Source organism: Tachysurus fulvidraco, chromosome 8 (genome assembly GCF_022655615.1).
Source record: "Tachysurus fulvidraco isolate hzauxx_2018 chromosome 8, HZAU_PFXX_2.0, whole genome shotgun sequence".
NCBI lineage: Eukaryota > Metazoa > Chordata > Actinopteri > Siluriformes > Bagridae > Tachysurus > Tachysurus fulvidraco.
In genome coordinates, this window is record NC_062525.1 from 16,146,967 (window position 1) to 16,169,277 (window position 22,311).

At 37.6% G+C, this 22,311-nt stretch overlaps 2 protein-coding genes across 3 annotated transcripts in view; both read left to right on the forward strand.

The window, feature by feature from the left end:
• Positions 1–1,712: 1,712 nt before the first annotated feature.
• arl4d (ADP-ribosylation factor-like 4D) lies at positions 1,713–4,776 on the forward strand. Of its 2 annotated transcripts, none has more exons than XM_027137502.2 (2): positions 1,713–1,902; positions 2,931–4,776. In XM_027137502.2, exon 2 carries the CDS (start codon positions 3,021–3,023, stop codon positions 3,621–3,623), a length of 603 nt encoding a protein of 200 aa, XP_026993303.1. In that variant the 5' UTR covers positions 1,713–1,902; positions 2,931–3,020; the 3' UTR covers positions 3,624–4,776. The 2 variants fall into 2 exon arrangements, with proteins under 2 accessions (XP_026993303.1, XP_026993302.1); XM_027137501.2 differs by having other exon boundaries at positions 1,718–1,902; positions 2,884–4,776.
• Positions 4,777–18,814: 14,038 nt separating this feature from the next.
• The window catches only part of dusp3a (dual specificity phosphatase 3a), a 6,042-nt gene continuing 2,545 nt past the window's right edge, over positions 18,815–22,311 (forward strand). Inside the window, exon 1 of the mRNA XM_027137744.2 lies at positions 18,815–19,601. Coding sequence (XP_026993545.1) covers positions 19,396–19,601 — 206 coding nt within the window. The 5' untranslated portion in view covers positions 18,815–19,395. The remainder of the gene's footprint in view (positions 19,602–22,311) is intronic.

The window sequence follows — 22,311 nt, forward strand, 5'->3', positions numbered from 1 at the left end:
GATTAATATATCCCATATCATTCCATCATTCACAGCTTACTGTGAGACACTGCTTGGCTTTGGTGGCCATCCTGCGGTTCAGTACGTTCTGCCGCCGGCGAGCCTCCCAGTGCATTGCTGACATTTTACACCACTTGATGAAAGACCTGAGAAGGAGATTTATGTGACCAGTCAGCAGAATGTAACACGAGAGCTTTCCTTTCCTGATTAATGTAATTCAAGCTCAAGCAGTGAGTAGTGTCCACTGATGGAGCAAAAAAGAATAAAATAAAAAAAAACAATACCGAGACAGTGTTTTTGTTTTTTCCACAGACCATAATTTGCAGTTTTAATTCATCTACAGGAATTCTATATCAAGTTAAAAACTGAATTCTATCCAGTCAACTCCAGTCACATGAATGCTGTTATACCAATTATTAAAACATTATAATGCTTGGAAGAATAAGTAGGCTTAAAGTAAGAAATAAATGAGCATGCAAAGTGGACTGCCATCTTTAATAAGCATAATTAGTGGAAAGAAACTTACCAAAATCCACAGCTTACAGAGACTACACACACTTCGAAGTACACTGACTTTAAAGCTGCAGTGACGTCTGATAGCTTGTGTGTTCCCTAGCAACTTTTCTGCAAAACAGAGGAACGAGTGACAAAGCAACTGCGATGTCACAAAACCCAATGAATACATCATGAAGAAACACTATTATGTTTGTACACACTGCCTGAGATCCACAATGATTGTTTTTTTTAAAGAAGAGGTATCTAGTTGATGCAAGAACATTAAACAAACTCATGATGGTGCTTCAGTAGTTCAATTATGATATCAAGTTTTCCATTCACCTCACATATTAACCTTACTTCAAAGATCAAACTAAAACAGTATTATGAAATCAGCATGGATTGTGGAATCTATCTATCTATCTATCTATCTATCTATCTATCTATCTATCTATCTATCTATCTATCTATCTATCTATCTATCTATCTATCTATCTATCTATCTATCTATCTATCTATCTGTCTGTCTGTCTGTCTGTCTGTCTGTCTGTCTGTCTCTCTCTCTCTCTCTCTCTCTCTCTCTCTCTCTCTCTCTCTCTCTAATTGGTCTAAATGCTGCCTTAATGTGCTATTCAAATGATCATATAAGTGTCATAATTTCTTTTATTGTTATTTACATTGTTATTTATTGCTTAGTAGTACTTATCAGGCTAACTAATGGCTACTTTAATTTAATGTAAAACACTACATTTCAAAGCTGAATAAAGTTTAAAAAACAAAAAAACAAACAAAAAAAACCCCAGCAACAACAAAAACATCAAATCCATGTTTTCCTGTACATTCAGTGTGTTTGTTTTTGAATCGAAGAAGGTTACATTTCCTTGAGTAAAAGTAGATGAGCATTAAATATCTTTAATAGCACAATTTATTTTAGAAAAAGCTAAAGCTAAAGTCAATGTAATGGAGTGAATACAGCACCTTGGTGGCCTCCTCTGTATGTATTATACAATAAAATGAGTAAGAAACCAACATAAACTGATGGCCTCTGACAATTGAAAGCAAAGTTTGAGTAATTACTACATCAGAGCACCATTCAATAAACACATGCAGGTATCATTAGGGGGCGCAACCTGAGTGCTTTTTATTAATTTAAATGCAATTATCAAGCCACTAGATGGCGCATCTGTGAGCACAGGAAAGCGTGTCGGTGACGTCACAGGCACAGGTTGTCGTTCCAGGGCTAGAGCGCTCCTGCCCCTGTCTGTGTTCTGCCGCCGGCGCGAGGAGCAGCACATGAGCGTGGAACTGTGCAGAGAAAATGACGGCTGTTTTAAAACGAAGAGTCGACTGGATGTCAGCGCTCCTCTAGCTGAACGTAAACCCTTCATGAAATATCAGAGGAATTAGGTAAGGAGCCTTGAAGCAGTTTTGATTGCTAAAAAAATGCCGCCGATAAATAGACTGGGAGTTTTAGCACTGCAGTGCTTTACTGCCTCACTGCCTTGCCTCTCTGCCTCACTGCCTTAACTCTATAGGATGTGCTAAACAAATTAAATATGTACTGATTCTGATTCTTTTATCACTTGTACAAATATGTAAAACTTATTCATCAGTCTGTTCTTGAGAGATGATGAAATCTTGGCTGCTACTCTGAAAAAAAAAAAATTCTCCTTCTTGGAGGATTCATAAAATGTCTGTTTTTTTTTAAATGTCTGAAATATCTAGCTTTTTTTTAGTTCTAAACTTTTAATTGTTCCCATCCAAAGAACCTTTAAGCCTTCCAGATATATTATAAGCTCAGAGATTTACAAACTCTGCAAACATTTTACATATACAAATAACCTATTGGGTCGGACAGACTAAACCCCACACTTTATATTTCATAGACAGCAGTAGGTTGTGTATAATTAGACACAAGATATGTTTTGTTCCTGAGACAACAAGAAAAAAAAACATACAATAAAAATAAGATGAGAATAAAAAAAATAATATACATCTGTGAATACAAATAGACAAACAAAAAAAGAAATTGGGAAAAGAAACAAATTGTATATACAGTTGTCCTATAGGTGATAGAATGGAAAACAATAGAATAGAATGAGATGCAGGGATTTAATAAGATGGAGGTGGTAACAAATAAATGTAAATGCACAGAAGACCACTTTTATTACATACATAAGGAGCAAAGTAGCCTTGTGTCATAGATTGCAGATTTTAGGAGCAAAGATTTTATCTGTAACGTGTAGATTTTCTTTTTTGTTCTGATGGCATTCTTGTTCTAGAAAAAGTTGATTAAATTTGTACTCCTTTTAATAAGTAGACTGCTAATAGTATACTGTATACGTGGCCTCTCTGACTGTAACCATTTGTTGTGTTTGCTTTGATTAGGACCAACACTGTGCTTCTGGATTAATTGCCCTTCTGTCTGCCTCCAGGACCTTTGAAGTAGGTGCAAATGCCAAACACCTAAAGCTTTATAGTGAAGTCTGCTGCGTCTCACGGGATAGTGAGAAAAACCGAACACAATGGGAAACCAGCTGACAGAGATTGCTCCCAATACAACATTTCTGCCTAACTTTCACTCCCTCCATGTGGTGGTCATTGGACTGGACTCTGCGGGTAAAACTTCTCTCCTTTACCGTCTTAAATTGAAGGAGTTTGTCAAAACTATTCCCACCAAGGGCTTCAACATGGAGAAGATCAAAATGCCTGTGGGCAATGGACGAGCTATTACTTTACAGGTATGGGACGTGGGCGGTCAGGACAAACTGCGGCCACTGTGGAAGTCATACACACGCCGCACTGATGGCATGGTTTTCGTTGTGGACTCTGCTGAAGCAGAGCGTATGGAGGAGGCCAAGGTGGAGCTTCATAAGATCACACGCACGTCAGAGAACCAGGGTGTGCCTGTGCTTGTATTAGCCAACAAGCAGGATCTTCCGGTTGCCCTGCCTGTTAGTGAGGTGGAGAAAGTTTTGGCTGTGCATGAACTGAGCTCTAACACCTTTCACCATGTGCAAGGCTGTAGTGCGGTGGATGGCCAAGGCCTGCAGCTGGGCCTAGAGAAACTGTATGAGATGATTCTAAAAAGGAAAAAGGTGGTGAGGCACAGCAAGAAAAAGAGATAAGCAGCTTAATGACCCCCTTTTGGGCACGGTTATCTTGCTTGTGAACCTCCACAGCAATTTCTGCGTTATTGCAGGATTTTGCCAGGAACAAAGAAAATTCCAGATGGCCTTTCAGTCAAAATGGATTTGACCTTTATGTATCATGTGGGATTGAGCTGCTTTCCATAGTATTTCCAGTGCAGCTGCTGTTTATATCTAAAGACTGCTATAGATTGAAATGGATAATATCAACAGAATTTAAGCCCATACTTTTTGTTCATATGTGACTGAATTCAAGAAAAAGGCAACGCAAAACACTGATTTGCTTTTAGAGTCAATTTACAAAACTACTATATTTTAGTGCTGATATAAAAATGCCATATTAACATTTGTATTAAGCTAGTTGTGGAATTATTGTTTGACACAGAATCTATTAACACTTCTAGTGAAGTTCAGAATCCTGATTGTTTTTGCATTCTGTAAATAGTTTTTTGTAATGTTGAGCATTGAATAAATTATAGATGACACATGATATGCATATAAGATATGTCTTCTTGCAAGACTATAATTGTTTATTATATAGTCATGCAGGTATAGTCACACAGAAACTGCTGTATGAACCTTAGAAAAACCAGTTTGTGCCGTTAGAAATATGGACTGGGCCTCTAGCTTGAAGGTTTGCCAACGAGATCTGATCCTTCTCTTTATATACAGATTTCTTTAGAATCAATAGTTAGACTTTTGCTGTACAGAGATATTGTTCGGTGAAAAGTGCCTTCAGCTACGAACTTCATCCTGTTTAAACCTTCTAATAAGCCTAAATGCAGTTGTGTCCTTAAGTGGAGTATTATGACAAAAATAGCAGCTTGTCCCAAATTTATTTATAGATACAGTGCTTGTGATGAAGTCACTGCTGGCCTGTAAGTGTGTTACAAAAATGCTCTAAGGGATGCTCAAAGGAGTTTCAGTGTCACCTTATCTCTGACTGGAGACATTGTAAGACTAAAAGCAACATTTTTAAATGCTAAATACAGCTGACAATAAAGTACATTAGTTCATTTACAGATTTTTAATGAAGTTAGCACTGTGTCTTTACAATGGAAATGTTTCAAATATTTGTGTTATATTTATTCATACACAGAGTCAAATAAAGTGAAAGCATGAAAGAACAGCAGATGGATATTTTTTTAAATAGGTAAGATATTGCTATCTTTCAGTTTGAGCAAATGGTGCGAGGCCCAACCCCCACCAGAGCACGAACAGACACTAAATCCATTTATTTTACTTCCAAGTGAAGCAGCTGCGTCAGGCCTGATTAGATTAATTAGTAATCTGGTTTTGGGCTAAACTAAACCACAGTGGGGAAATAAAGCAAGATTGATTTATTGAAACAGGGCTTTGGTATATATGCTGGGGTAATGTTAAGGGACATCTTGGGCCATTAAACAGATAATGTGTAATTTACCATCTGGGATTCTTTATTCTTTATTTTATATATAAAAATAATTAACAAATGAATGTGTAAGTTGTTTGTTGTAATCAAACATTGCTGAAAATATATACACATTGTTGTCCAAATCCATACAAGAGGTTTTAGAATTAATAGAGTATTTTTAATTTTTGTTTCAAGGTTTCTTAAGAATCATTTAAATACAACTTGAACAGTTTCTCTATCACAGCACCACATCCATCAATACCCAATATTCAACAGCCACATCCATCAATACCCAATATTCAACAGCCACATCCATCAATACCCAATATTCAACAGCCACATCCATCAATACCCAATATTCAACAGCCGCAAACACGGACAGCTACAGCAAACGATTTTATTGATTGCTGTAGTCTGGGCTTAACCTCTGTCATTGAACGTTCTCTTACATCACTGTGACTTCTGGCTGTTGCCTGGATTTTTTTAGAGAAGAATGCAGCTGGAAACTACAAATGGTTTTGTTAGGCGTAGGAACAATGGCATTTCACCAAACCAGTTTTCTCACCCAACAATGTTATCTGAAGAATGTTTGATAAGAGGCACGGCACCCTGCTGAGCTGCATAATTAAGAATTTACTTTAATTGTGCAATGTTTAGTGTTTCCCTTCATATCACCAGAATCCCTGGTTCGATCCTGAGTTTGGGTTCTATGTGGAGTTTCACATGGTCTCTTTATGTCAAAAAAAACCAAAACACACAAATAGGTGGACTTCTTGCTCCAAATTCCAGGTGTCCCATCCGGGGTGTATTTCTGCCTCGTGTCCAGTGACACACTCCAGCTCCACCGCCACCTTGACCAGGATAAAGCAGTTTCTGAAGATGAATGAGTGAATGTTTTACATATTCTCAAGTAGTATTTTTTGGCTGAATAGGCTGGCACTCACTATCTTGATGGAAGAAATAAAACAAGAGAGTCTAAGGGAATAAGAAGGATTAAGATAGAGAATCCAATTCTGTCAGGGTCGTCCATTAAACTCGTGGAGTCTTGTGGAAGATGAAGTGATCCCTACAATCTCAATCCTTTAATAATTTCACTTCATTTGTACTATGTAGTTAAACATTAAAATAATAGTTTATTATATTTTTATAGTTATTGTTATAACTAATATTATAAGAACATTCTTAAGCCCTTCCTCACTGCTCCTGTTCCAATGTAGTAAATTTATATGGAATTGTAGTTGTAATTTTCATTTATGCCAAAACATAACTCAAAGCTGATGAGTATGTTCATGTGTACTTTAATGCAGTAGATTATTATAGGTAATAACAAAGCTTCTCATCAACAGAAAGGTTATGCAAATGGCCTCAATGTAAACCTGTTACCAAGGGTGACCTCTAAGCTCTCTAAAAGAGCTGTAGTCTTTGTGGCTGTCTGTGTAGTGAGGGACACAGTACACCACAGTGCAATACTGAAGCTGCATCATACATGATGTCACATGACATGGTCTTGTCTACCCAGCATTGTTTTTCTCAAAGCCATAAAGCTGCTACCACAGCTGATATGTGAGCTGGTCTGGGGGACTGGGGATGAAACAGAGAAGAGCTATCAGTGTGAATCCCAAAGCCAGATACTGTGAGTCATAAATCTCTGTGCTTATTTGACTTTACAGAGCAGTGCCCTGCAAAGCACACTCACTCTCCATGGAAGCCAAGGACCACAGCCTGATCCAGAAGTGGCAAGCGATCCAGCCCTTTTCCCAACATGTCCTAGCTGTGAATAGGGAACTTAAATCATGGGTTAGAACTCAAGAGTGTTTGCTGTATAATTATAGTGCACTAAAAGGAGATGTTTATAGTATTTAAATCCAAGATATACAGGGTGTGGCTGACTGTTAGTTTGTTCTTTGTTGGATGTCAGGGATCATGATATTTAATTCAGTCATTGTCATTGCAATTTCTTTAGAGAAAATAAAAACTAAGGTGCTAACGTACTAAATCAATTAACAAAACCTACAGAATCAATGGATATAACACAGAATAATGTTATTGAAGGTTTTATTTAAGGCAAACCTCATAGGCTCCGAAATAAAATATTAGTTGCATCCACAGCAAGAGCAGCATCTCAATAGGCTGCACAACTGGAGTAATGTATCTTGAAATGAAACCAGATAATATGCCTCTGAGGGTGCCTGTGTGCTTCATGTTCCTACAAAACACAGGACTGACACACCACCCTTCCAGGATGACCACTATATGGGCAAATCTGGATAACATAAAAAAAATCACACACAGACTTGGCCCTAACATTGGACTGCCATTGCTGTGTTCTGTCTGGAAATGAACCATATTGTCTTTATATGAGGTAATCTCCATACTTCCAACAGGACCAACCCATGAAGCTAGATGAAGACGAGTGACCTCCTACATAAAATTCCCATAATTGCAACCTAATTCCCATGATTTCTGCTGCTAGCAGTCAAGCAGTTTGATAATAACCTTTGGTAGCTATTTTAAATTATATGCTTTTTAAACAACTGAAGACTTTGTTTGTGTCTGTGTGTTGCATCAAGATCTGCTTGGCTTCTGCAAGATCTGAGTACAGGCAGGTGAATATTATGTAATTGTACATTTATGTGGTTTTATCTGCAGTCTTTCTCTCAGTGGTTTCTTGAACCTGTTCCACTATAGTTAATTTTTTATTACTATTACGACGTAAAGTTAATCAGTGGTATGGAATCAAAACAAATTTTGAAAATCACTTATGAATACAATTTTGTGATAAATGTTAAGCTTAAATTCTTATGAAGTGTCCGAATAAATAAAGACTCTTAAGTGTGTCTTCTTTAGTATTGTTTGAAATAGAACAGTATTTGTAAGAGCTCGTTGCTTTCATTAATGCAATGAGAACCATTCAATTTAGCTGCGGGTCATAAAAAGCAAGAACCTTCTGAGTCAGCCGATCGTCAGGAGTCTTAATGAAGTAACCTCATTAGGGGTTAATGTAGCTTTCCACTCTTGCTGTGCAGATAAACAGTGCTCTATATGAATTCCCATGTACAATGACAACATTAACTGTACTGGTGACTCCGATACATGATTCAATAATAGGGTTTATCCTTTAGTTAGTTACAGCTGAAGATTAAATATGTCTAAAAATCTATCTGTATTTTTTAGGTAAGAATAATCTGTTACTCCATGAGCTTGCCCACGCTCAGCCCACTTCTCTCTCTGGTCAGCAGTTGTAATGTGGGTGGGATCTCTCTCACTCCTCCGCTTTGCTCGTAAAATGCTACATGTTGATGAATATGCCTCTGTGGGAGAGTGAAACACTTCTCTATCCTTGGCAGGCTATCCCTCCGCCCATGTAGTAAGTTTCCAAAGTTTGCAAGCTTACTGTACACTGTATTAAATCTGCCTTCATTACGCAACCATCCACAGGGATTGATATGCAATACCACGTGAAGAGAGAAGACATTGTGCAATGCATGTGTGAATTCGAGCGGATGTGAGTGTGGGAGTTCATATAGCATATTTGCATATCAGGTTCTATAGACAGGTATATTTACAGGGAAAATTATGAACATTATCCTGTCATCAAAATGCTCTCTCACAATACTCATTCTCTAGCATCCTTTAGCACTCTGTATTATAATAATCTTGCCAGAGTTTAAACATCAAAATAAAGCACAGGAAGGAGATGTATCTTTGTAGTCCTGAATTGGCAACATCTTTTACTGCGAAATATACAAGTTAGTAGAGTCATATTCAAGTGCAGTTCATCCTGATCTCAGTGAAACAATTTTTTTCTAAGCTCAATTTTTCACGGTCTTCACATCTTTTCCTTTTTCACAGGTTTGGCTTAGAAAAAACAAGCACCCTCCCCTCAAACCCACTGGCCATAACATTTTCACAATAGCAGTTGGCAGGCATACCAGGTGAGCATTCAGGTAGCTGTTAATCATGTGCTGTGTAGCCTGTGGTGGGGAAACAGATAATATGCTTTACATGACTGCTGAGTCAAAGCAAAAATGGATCAGAAATTGTATTTTTGCCATGGTGTTGAATGGGCACCTCCATAGTGCTGCTTTTGTTCATCACATTTATATGCTGTCTTTATCTATTTACTGGCCTCCTTTCCAAGTTCCACATCCCTGCTGATGTGCCTTGAACTGGATTTACAGAGGCAGTCATCTGCTTTGATTCTGGCCTGAGTTACCACCCTGATGTTACCCCCCTTTGAGTTCAAAGACCCTCACTGAACATGACTGGCCCAGCTGTGGGCAATTCCTACTTAAAGTACTTAAGTATCTTAAATGTAGTTCACTTCTGTAGTCTACAAAGCATAACATTTAGTTCACATTTCCTTAACCCCAATGATAGCAAACAAATTTACTAAGAGCAGCCATGCATCAATCAAAGCAGGTTTTTTTTTCTCAATTCTTCATCACTTGGCCCTAATGCTGTCCATTAGACACAGACCAGAACGCTATACTGCTGCTGTTCATTACCATTTTGAGGGCAGGCATTTCTGCGAGAACACACAAGTGTAACTCATGAGTCACATAATTGTGTTATTTTGTGAGTAGCTGCAGGGTTTGTTTTAATTAGGGTCTGTAGGTTTATTGTACTCATTAAAGATATGCACCAGTTTATTCAGGTTGTTCATGAGATCCTCAACATCAAAGTGAACATTCTGTATAGAGCATAAAAGGGGTCTAAATTCTCACCAAGCCCAACATGCAAACTACAGATTCTAGAGACATCTAATAATGCATTTAATCCAACCACAACTAAACAGACAGGAAATGTATGTGCATGTGCCCTTAAGAGGAACACAATATGAACATTAATATTTAAGACTTTCTAGCATTAATATGTCATCTTATAGAAAACTAATAAGAGAACCTGAAAGTTCAAATACGAGTTACTTGAATTAGCAAGTACCTCATTAGTACTAAATTATCTGGTTTTGGGATCTTTTCCCGGTTTATATCTGAGTGACTGAACGGGACTGGATAATAATAGCATAATAGTAATAATAGTAATGCAAATAACAGTACTGTGCATCACAGATGTTGACTGTTTGTACAATACACAATATACATGCATGAGTACTATCATTGTTCCTGTGTGTATGTGTACAGTGTAAATATATGATCTACTTATAGTGGCTTTCTGCCCATACCTGCAGAGACAGAGCTGTGTGGGCAACTGTTCCTCTCTCAACGACTTTTCCCTCATTATATCCTCATCTATACAACAACTATAGAGCAGATACTGACTCATTTTCTTTTAAATAATATGGCTTCTAGGCAAATGCTGAAACTTTGTCTATATCCAAAAGAGAGATAGTACTTTACAGAATGACTGTGTACTGTGGATGCATTTCTGTTTTTTTTCTTTTGTTTCTTTTTTAAAGTTTCTGAAAGGTCTCAAGCAAGAATAAAATGCTTAAACAAACACAAATATCTAAAATATAGGGCATAACGTTAAATGGAGAAGGCTGATACATAAACATAACCTTATGTTATATAACCTTATTTGTCATTTAAAACAATTCTAGTATGATAATATACTTTCTGTATATTTTTTAAACAATATGTGAAAATAACCGGCCCAGAACAGGAACTACTGTTTCTTCTGTCAACTCCCTCTGACCATTGGTCCACACATATAACCATCCTTGTGAGTACCTTAGTTACAAAATGTTCCTATCCTTTCAAGGACATTTGGTACCTTGTCAAGAACTAAAAAAACCTGCTTTCAAGCATAATCAGACAGAATACAGAAACTAATGAGACATGAAATTAGATTGAGATTAGAAATAGGTTAAACATGTATTGCAAGTAATATACACTCACAAGTCTGTTTAATAGGAACACCTTTTTGAAGTTACACAATCAGCCACTTTATTCATCAGGACAAAGTGTAATCTTTGTGACGTTAACTGTAGAACAGCTGTTGGTAACTGATGGGCCGGTTTAAGTATTTTAGAAACTGCTGAGCTCCTGGATTTTCCCATAGAACTGTCTCTAGTGTTTACACAAAGTGGTGTGAAAAACAAAAAACATCCTGTGAGGGGAGGGCCTGCAGGCTGAAACACTGTTAATTAGAGAGATCAGAGGAGACTGATTAGATTGATCTGAGCTGACAGGAAGTCTATAATAACTCAAATAACTCAAATCCAAGTTGGGATGGATGAGCTACAATAGCAGACGACCAGATCAGGTTCTATGCCTGTCAATCAAGAACAAGAATCTGAAGCTATATGTGAGGGTGAGCCTGTGGCCATGATAGCCTCAGTCTTCTGCTGCTGTATAACATCCACCATAATGTTTGATGTTTTGTACATGTTGACATGCTTTTATGCTCACCATGGTTGTGAAGTATAATAATATAAATTACTAAATTTTTCCTAGTAACCTTTTTCCTGTGATGTCTCCTATCAGCTCACTGAGTGTTTTTTGTACCGTTCTGTGTAACCTGCAGAGACTGTTGAATTTGAAAATCCCAGGAGATCGGCTGTTTCTGAAATACTTATCTGGTACCAATAGCTATGCCATGTTTAATGGCAGAGAGATCGCACTCTTTCTTCATTCTGATATTTGAAACATTAATGAATTTCGAATAACATTACGAATTATGAAGCGCTTGAACTGTAGCTGCATGACCTTTTGCACTGAGATACTGTCACATGATTAGCTGATTAGATAACTGAATGAATGTGTAGGTGCAAAGGTGTTCCTAATAAAGTGAATGGGGAGTACATATGGGACATATAATTTTTGATATCCTTTTTGCAAATTACATTACTGTAGAAATTGCATTTTTTGTATACACAAAAATAATTAAAAATCATTGCTGGGACACTAGACTTGGTGTTACTTAAAATCAGAGGTATCACCCATCTTTACCAGCTTCCTCCCTGTATCCCACTTCTCCTGCTCTGCTGGTACTGTCTCCTACAGAATGTAGGTCAGCATTAATATATGCAGCACCTGTGCCTAGTGAGAGTAGTATTAGCCAGGGGAGTAGACTGCTATCAAACCAAATTGGAGTTACTATTAGAAGACCCAAGCATTATTCTTTGATTCAAAAGACGAACTGTTTGTTCTGTATGCTTGCACACAAAGTGGGGAAACACAAAGTCACAGTGACACGAGCCCTGTTTAATGTCTGACAGCGTGTGGCTTCTCTACTGTCAGAGAGGTGAATATAAAGGTCACTTGGGACGGTGAGATATTACTGAGGTAAAACACGGCCGTATGGCACAGTGAAGAAGAAAAGAGCAGCAGCACTAAAGTCTGCAGCTGAGCTCCCCAGGCAGCCTCACACACTGCAATGCAGAGAAAAGGGGGAGGCACAAAGACACTCTCAGATGCACTCCTCTGCCTCAAAGTCAGCAAACCTTCCCTCCTGAAAAAGTGAATGCAATGCTCCAGATGAATAATTCACACAAAAGGCCATATGAGTCTTACTGTTAATCCACCTGGTTTAAATCAATCATAAAAATGGATTTAATTCATAAAAGGCTAATAGAATTAAAATAGATGAAAAAATAAGGATTTGGTTTGGTTTTAAAGAACTTTTCACATCTACATCCACTGACACACAAAGACAACAAACAGGTACTGCAAAGGCTGAGTATTCTTTAATGAAAAACTCACTCCAGCTTTCTGACCCTGACTTCCCCTCTGTGATGCTCAAGTTTGTGGAATTTAAGCAGAATGTGGGTAGAATGTGAGTTATCCCCTTCAGATGTCTACTCATGACTTTTTCAAGCGGGGAACCCTGACCTCATTTAACCCCAAAGAACAAGGTTAAGCTAATGCATGCCTGGTCTGTGTGGGAAGAGAAAAGATACACCCAGGGAATGCGTTCTCATTTATTGACTTTAGATAAACTTAATGCACCAGCCTCATCCATTTCACTCAATCAAACATGTGTCTGTTACTCGAGAAGTTGTTTTGAGCACTCCTTTTACTATGGTGTGTATTACATTACAATTACTAATGGCATCACACCTATAGCTTACAGTAAATAGAATTTCTGAGTTAGCATTAAGGGTCTACTCTGGCTTTTTGCCAGAACAGAACACAGGCAAGATCTGAACGCATGTGTGCAGTAGAAGAGGCAGAGGCAGAGCACAGGAGGTATCTTAAATTCCCTCAGGCTAGAATCAAGGGCAACTTAGTGCAGAGTCATTCATGCACAATCAAAAACATGTGACACGTGTTTCTCAGAAGTAGGTTCTTTACTAATCTGCCCAGTAACTGCAGTATGCATGGCCAAGTGAACAGGGAGCTGGGAGATATGGTGATGGCAGAGGAGTTAAAGACCATGAGGTTAGTACACATACACATACAAGCTTTCACCTGGACCTTCTGAGCAGACAATATGAGGGCTTTTACAATGCTGATGGAAAGAATGTGCTCTTATGTCCAGTAGCAAGATTCAAATAGAACAGAGTGTAACATTCAATCTTTGATTTTATTAATATCTAATTCATAATATACTAATTATCCATATGATTTATGAACTACACGGTTCACATTTAAAATAGTCCATAAAATGTAATATACAAGGGAACATATTAGCAAGTATCATAGAATGTCTACACATATCACCCATGTAAACAACTGGGAGATTTACTTAAGATAGCAATAAGTAAAATCTAGAGAAAATTGCAGAACAGATACAAAGTTTAGAACAGCATCAAAGTTAAATATCTCCATTACTGTTACCAACAAAAAGCATTCACAAAATCAACTCTGTTTAAAAAAAGGTGGAAAAAACACCTTTTTAAAATAAGTATAGTGGATAGAAATGGTCACTGGTTCACAGAATGTGCTTAGGTTACCACGTGTATAGCATGTCTGCCAAGATTTGAATTTAGCAACTCAACCTCAAACCACATCTAGGTTGGAAAAACTGCATCTGCTCCATTTTGCCCAGTTTGGACAGGGTTTTACAAACAATTTAGCTCTGCTTGCAAGACACCGTCCACTGTCATGAGCTATACATAGACCTAACCTTGTACTGAACCACTGTGCCTTAGTGCTTTAGTGCTGCTACGTAGAAAAGATATTAAAACTTCTGTAATCACATCAAGACGCCTGTGTTTGGATGGCTGTTTTGTCTTGATGGAAGAGCTGGTAGACTCTGTACTACAGCACATTAAGATCTTTGAAAAATCTTAAACTCATTATGACTTGTTATATCTGTCTAGGCTATATATATGCTCAGTATCATGCAAAATGTGTGCATTTGTGAAATAGGGCATTTTTGCTTTGTTGTTCCCACAGTTAATTAATAATACTACTAATAAAAAAAACAACAAAACAAAACACTTCTTGACTCTGTATAAAAAACACTTGTAAGTTCTCTGAGTAATACTTAGCTCAGAATTTCAAGCAAACCAATATAGACCACAAGAAACGCATAATTGTAGTACACAAAATTGGGAACCATATGGCAATTTGCTGCAGTTTAAACAACAATAATGTCAGAAAGGACTTAAAGGAAGCCTTTTGTCAGACTCCAAAAACCTTAAATTACATAACATTGCTGTAAGGAATAGCTCAGCGAGTGTTCAGGGCCAGTGAACTCATGATGCTCTGCAGATGGGGCCACAACTTTGAGGCCAACATGAAGGGAACGGCTTCCTTCTTTATAGTATTCATTCTACACTTACCACAGTTTACCACAAAGTGATGAATGTCTTAACTAACTCCCTCTAATTTGAATCAGTCTTTAAGTGCTGTAATTAATGAGACTAAATCTTTGATTTATGATAAGGAAGAACCCTTTCCAAGGGTTGCTGGTGTCAATGGGTTAGAAGGGCTTTTTTTTTAAGTAAAAAGAATCAGTGTACAATTAAATTTTTGGCATCCACATGATCTTATTTGTGTTTGACAATTGTTTTAAAAAGGATTTAAAATTATTATTATAAGTTTTTTTGTGAAACCGAACAAGGCCATTGACAAATTTCAGTCTGTCAGGTGATTACACCATGTAAATACTCCATAGATTTGATCTACTGATTTAGTATAGCTTTAATATCTTTAAGCTCATTTTGGTGACACATACCTTATATGTATGTCAAGAGCAGTTGAGTGTTACAGAACAAAGATGATTGTTTACACTATGATCGTATATCCAAAAAACACATTTTTTACAGTACATAGACTAAACACTCGTTCTCTAATCGTAGTACAAATGAAATGAAAAGACACCAGAACCATATGTTGAGTGTTTTTTGCTTACACAATTCAGAAGAAACACAATGTGAAGCCATTCAAACATTACAGTCAAATGACATACACTAATGCAGCTCCTTATCACCATTTACATGTGTGTGTCTGTGTGTGCATGTGTTTCTAATGTTATTTCCAGTTCCATTTAAAAAATATGCCCTGATTTAAAACAACAGCAGCAGCTGCAACAACAACAACAACAACAACAACAACAACAACAACAACAACAACAATACTACTACTACTACTACTACTACTACTTATTATTATTATTATTATTATTATTATTATTATTATTATTATTATTATTATTATTATTAGTAGTAGTAGTAGTAGTAGTAATGAGCTCTCAGTGTATTGCTTAACCCTAATAGTTGAATCGTCATCTATTGATAGCTATCAAACTTAACATAATACCAACACCAGTGACCACTGCTTGCACTCACTGGCAGCTGCTTGCACACAGAGATAAGCTCTAAAATGGATCATATTTTTATTCATGGTTAAAATCAGGCCAGAGTTTGGTTATATTAACACAAACAGGATATATTCTGAATTGAAATACTAGTAATCTATTGTATAAAAAGACCAATGGCTAGTGAGGTAGATGTGATTGATTGAACCGGGAGTGTCCCTTTATTGCATAGCACAAACATGCCACAGCCTTCCCCAACACTATTATCACTCACTATGTTGATAGCTTTCCGAATACCACAGATAAATAAATGTGCTGTGTGACAAAACTGGAAAAGCAAATTCCCTTGACGTACAATGTGTAATAACGTAGTGTATTGCTTCTCAGACTGTGTCTATAATGTAATGTATTCTACTGGAAATGAAATTTGGCCTTTTTTCATATTTGCACTTTTGTATATTCTCATGTATTTAGTAAAAATCTGAAATATGAACAATATTAAGCCTGAATAAACAGTACAGAGCTAGTGCTAAGGCAAGCTGCTCTTGCTAAAATGATCAGTGTTAGTCATGGCCTTTGACCATCACAACCCTCACAACACTGGGGGTAGACAGCCTCAGTGGGTCATAAAAAAGATTTGTTGCATCGTTACAGAGGGATAGAGATAGTCCTTCTTTTACATTATAAAGTATACAACACAAATATAGCTTGGGATTTCCTGTAGCACTGCTCTACAGTGCCAGCTTGAGGAAGTACTGCACCGATACAGATGGGAGTGGGTGAAGCTGAGCACAAGATTAAAAGAAGGAGACACATCTGTGCTATCCTTGAATTGCACTCTTGTGCTGTTGAAGCATGATGGAAAAATGTATATAGATTTTTTTCATTAATGACACTTTTTTATGACCATTACTTTATAAATGGGGTTCGAGACCAGTCTCCATTGGTTCTTTAAAATAAATAAAATACTAAAAGCATAGTTTTCTGTCAAAACACAGCTTGATGTTTACACAATGAACATGTGGGCTGATTCCGTAAAAGCAAACAAAAACGCTGAGCAGAGATATCCTCTTTGGGATAAATTACATCATCTCAATTACAAACATGGAGTGTCTTGACCTCGTTTCTCACATGGAATACACACACACACACACACACACACACACTGAATGGAACATAGGAGTTTTGGTTATATTATGCATGACCCTGTTGTACTTGTTTTTTATGTTGTAGGCATTTAAAAAATATATTATGACGTCATTATTTTATGTTTAGGGTATATCATGTGTGATTGTGCATGTGTGTGTGTGTGTGTGTGTGTGTGTGTGTGTGTGTGTGTGTGTGTGTGTGTGTGTGTGTGTGTGTGTGTGTGTGTGAGAGACAGAGAGAGAGAGAGAGAGAGAGAGAGAGAGAGACCCCTACTGCTCAACAAATGGCACTGTCTGTAGATGAAAAATATCTACAATCTTCTGAAGATCAGCTTTGTGTACAACCATAACCAACCTGAATGCTATTAGTTTTTCCCACAACTCTACTGATGTAATATAAACCATTCTTTGAGTGTTGATGCATCAGTTCAGTATTGCTCAGGGAAACAAAATGCAGATTTTCTCTTTTCTCTACAGACCAAAAAGAATCACCTGCTTAGAAGAGCACATGTAATCTTTTGTGATCAGTTCCTAATAAGGAATATATTTAACACAGTTACCGCTGAGCCAAACCAGATGATTTGTCTAGTGGAGCATGTAAGTAAGTAAGTAAGTAAGTAAGTAAGTAAGTAAGTAAGTAAGTAAGTAAGTAAGTAAGTAAGTAAGTAAGTAAGTAATAAATGAAATAAATTTTATATATAAAATATAAATATATTGTTCTTCTTTTTCTTCTTCCGGTATGCTGTTCAAGATGAGTTAGACAGACAAAAGTGTGTATAAATAGTGAAATAGTGAAAGAGAAAAGAAGGTGGTATAACTCATCCTGACATGCCTACTACTGTAAAACACCTCCTTATATCACTATAGTGACAAAATATGTTGAACAAGAGTTGCCTTCATATGGCAAATGTGGAAACAATTATTTAAGTAAGCAATGTTTATATTTTTTTATTGTAATGTTTATATTTAGTGTTTTATCATAGACCTCCACAATTGCACAATTGGAAGACATCATCTAAACACTTTCCTTTCATTGATCTTTTGTATCTTAAAGTGTGGACTTCTAATTGAGGCCTGCTTATGTAACGTGTCTATAAGATTAAGGACACTAAAGGAGATCTTGGGTAAAATTCACAAGGTTTTGTCTCTAATAGTGTTAAGATGAACACTGTAAGATTCATGTGAGAACATCGCCCCCTTATGGCTAAAAAAATAATTGATCGATATTTTTTAAATAAACACAGAGTGGGAAAAAAGATCCTGAAAATTAAATACAATTTAAGTTACTTTATTCAGTGGAAAAATCTATGCACTATAGATGGGTGACATAAAACATGACGTCCAATAATAAAAAACACAATAATAAAAGCAGACACAGTTTTTTTAAAAAAAAGCATACTGACCCTGGAAAAGTGAACCACCACATTTTTCTTTCTTTTTTTTTGTTATCAGCTTTTGCATAGAAAACAAGGTCTGTGGTGAATACTCAGTTCTGATGTACACACGTCTCACAACAGAAATGGTTCTGAACATCATTGACACACTGTCTAAACTTTACAGAAATGTAGTAGAATGAAATTCTCGATTATTTGCTCTAAAACAACACCTTGATAGCCACAAAATACATAAAAATAGCCCTGCAATTAACACTGCAACCCTGACAATCATGTTCTTAACTGTCCTGCCTTCTGCTCCTCCCAAATGCATTGTGATTCCTACCCCAATGGACTCCTATTAGAGATTGCAGCACTTCCCAGGTTTGATCACTAGGTGTATTAATAATAACCCTGTAGCTAAATAGGGAAAGTGAGCATGATGCTGTACAGTCATGCATCTGGGGAGGCTCCAAATTAGTAGAACATCAGTTTATATGTGTCAGTTTCTTTTCAGCTGTTTTAAATGTGAACGACAACTGTATGTAAATTATCAGTCCAAAGTCTCCTGTAGGTGTTCAAGGTCATAAGGTGCGAAGGTCAGAGCATATGATTTACTCATCAAACCGTTCTCTTGTACCGGGTAATGAACCTGGAAGAGAGCACTGCGATCAGCACCAAAAGCTTTCATAATAAAATAAAGGCGATCAGTCAGAATAAGTTTCTCTTCCCTCTAGGGGAAAATGCACTAGCAGCATGCACAAGGCACTGGTTTTCCTTTAATCTGTCACCCTCTGTACGTGCTGGTGTGTGACTGGCGCTCGTGACAGAATGGTCCCTTTAATGGCGCGCTCGTAGACATCAGCGCGCGTGCCGCTCTCGGTGTTTCTTGTGCATCAGCGCGCGTGCCGCTCTCGGTGTTTCTTGTGCATCAGCGCGCGTGTCGCTCTCGGTGTTTCTTGTGCATCAGCGCGCGTGCCGCTTTCGGTGTTTCTTGTGCATCAGCGCGCGTGCCGCTCTCGGTGTTTCTCTTTCCGGAGTGTCTACGCGCCTTCGGCGAATCGGGGTGTGTCTGCACAAACAGGGAAGCCACCGAGCGCAAATAACAACACCACCACCACTAGTGGGGCTAAAATGCAGCACAATGAAAAACTCAAAAGCCGGATATGACACTTGTTTGGACTGAAAGGCGTCTTGAAACCATGAAGAAGCAGCACCAAAGCCCCGCTAAGCTCGCGGCAGAAGTGCGCGTGCCAGAAGGCGAAGCTACCGTGCAGCAACTTAACGAGCTTTTGTCTGACAGCAGCGGCTTTTACACTTTGCCAGCGCAACATTTCAACGAGGTGTTTCCTAGGATTTACATCGGGAACGCGTAAGTTATGGTGGCTCGTTATTCTGTTCTTATCAATGGCACTTTAACCTGTGTTTGTATCCGCTGCAGTAGATCACACTGACAGGTAGACGGTGGTTTATCGGTGAATCCTGATCTTGTTCTTAAACACGACATTATTCAGGAACAGAACGGTGCTCGGATCGCGGCTCTAATCCTGTAGGTTGATTGACACATTTTCTTTTATTGCGATGGAGAAGTGTTTTTACCCGGATATGGATGGAGAGTGAATGATGTGTTTAATCCAACGGTTGATTTCATGGTTCACTTCATTCTTATATTCTGTTTGTGAAGAATATTTACCTGGTTTTATTTTCTGTGAATAATATAATGCATTTTGTTTCGGTGCATCTGCTATAGCCTGCCCTTCCTTCAGATTTATATGAAAGAGGTCATGCTATGTTTATTGTGATAATAATCCAGACTACAATAAATCAGTGGTACAGAATTAACAGCAAATGCCTTTTCAACATTTTTTTTATTTAGAGAAATGAAAACAGCATATACCTTTCACATGGATTTATTCTATGTCAAATTATAGGAAGAAGTCACATATGCATTATGTGTTACATATACATTACATCTCATTGAAACCCCCCCCCCCCCAACCACACCCCCACCCCCATATGTCATTTGCAATAATTCCAAATTAAATACATCTACTGATCGCAGCTTCCCCAGGCAGGATATTTGGTTTGGTGTGAATTTACTGTTCCCCAGAAATGTGGATAGATTCAAGGTTGGACATTTCAGATATTATCCACCCACAATCAATATGACCAGTGTACAGTACATCCAGTTGCAAAAAAGAACACATTGTTGGGATTAATTATCCATCGTGCTCTGAAGACCGGAGAATAACGTGGCTCTCCAAGAGTCAAACAAACAAAAATGTCTAGGAAAATAAAAATGCAGAGAATAAACGGTCAGTAACACAACATTTCTGCTCTTGTTTAAGACATTATATTGCCATGAGTCGAGTCCAGTTAAGAGTTAGATTTTCTTCTGCATATCTTCACATTAATGGGATGATCATTGATTAGTAAAAGTTTCTCACAGGCTGTTAAGATATGATACTCTTCTTTGTTTTAAATATTCCATACATATAAATTGAGTTGTAAGTTGAAGAAACATACCACACTACAGGTGTGGAGCAAACATACGGTGGTGAAATAATAAATGTGAAAAAAAAAGTATGTCAGAATTGTGATGAGTCTTTTTGAAAATTCAGCTTATTAGCAATTTTAAGCAGGCAAGTCAGTGAAACATGTTTTTCAATATTTATTCAGTGAAATCAGCTTGCTGTGTAGGGCAGTCTTCCATATCTGAATGACAGAGGTGGTGTGGATATTGGTGAATTACCTTGTGTTAAAGTGAAGGATTAGATGCCACAGAAATTGACCTTTGGAATGAAAAGGACATGTGTGTAGGACTTTTAAAGATTAATTAAGTTACACAGTGGTGCTCAAGGTAGTAACAAGGGTACTAATATTTCTTAGATGATAAATATCACCTACTTTCATGCTTACTGTTTGTCAATATTAAGCAAGATACTATACAAAATTTTATCTCGATATGAGGATCACAGCTTTCTGTCAGTGGCCCAGAAACTAATCTGTTGGACTGCCACTACCCTTGTTATTTTCAGAATGCAAGGGGTGTTTGTGATATTTTGTCAATTACAAATAGTGATATTATCTATAGACGTTTAAAAACATAGAGATACATTTTTGTTAAAAAAATTAATAAAAAAAAGTACATTAACACAAAGCACCTTTTGACTGGAACAGGTCTACAGAGGACGTGTTGTGGAGTGGACTCTGAGCCAGGCATGCTTCACCTCTTTTTGAGGTTTCTATTAATAATGTATGTGTAGAGACTGCAGTGAGCTGGGGTGAGGGAGCACAGCAGGCCCGCAAGAAGTATGACTGCAATCTCCTGCAGCTCTGGATAGATAGACTAGTTCAGTGTGAAAATTTAAGTGATGGGTTTTGGGGATTAGAACAGGTTTCACACTTCATCATCATGGTGCAGTTCATAACCCCTCCACCTCTTAAGTAATAATGTGAGGTTTTGTCATTGTTTGTAGCATTTGTAAATTTTAAAAATTTTAAAAAATTTTAATTACTGATGAAGCAAAACATGTAGAAGATGTTGAGCAATTGATGGGATGCATTACATTGTTTTGGAAGGACGCAAACTTTATCTTTTTGGTGGAAATGCTCATTATAACTCATTATACCCTCATTCTTTTGTCTATGTAGCTATTTATACAGTATATCCACCTGTATTGTATTATGCACCTCTACAGCATATAAGTGAAAAAAATGAGAGCGAGATAAAAAGCCTGGACTGGGTGCAGACGAAGATGTAAGCGCTACAGCAGAAAAGAATTAATGTAACAACATGATGACCGAGCACTCTATTCTGCTTGTGACTCTTTTCACTTCTCTTGCTTTCCTTCTCTCTCTCTCTCTCTCTCTCTCTCTCTCTCTCTCTCTCTCTCTCTCTCTCTCTCTCTCTCTCTCTCTCTCTCTCTCTCTCTCTCTCTCTCAAAGCCCTATTTTGGGCATGGTGCTTAGAGTTGGTGGCTCTTTATATGCCTTTGGGCAGCAGCCAAGATCTTGTTACTGTGTCTGTATTGGTTTAGAACACTGCTGTCCCCTGTGGTTCAGTAACATGGATTGACATC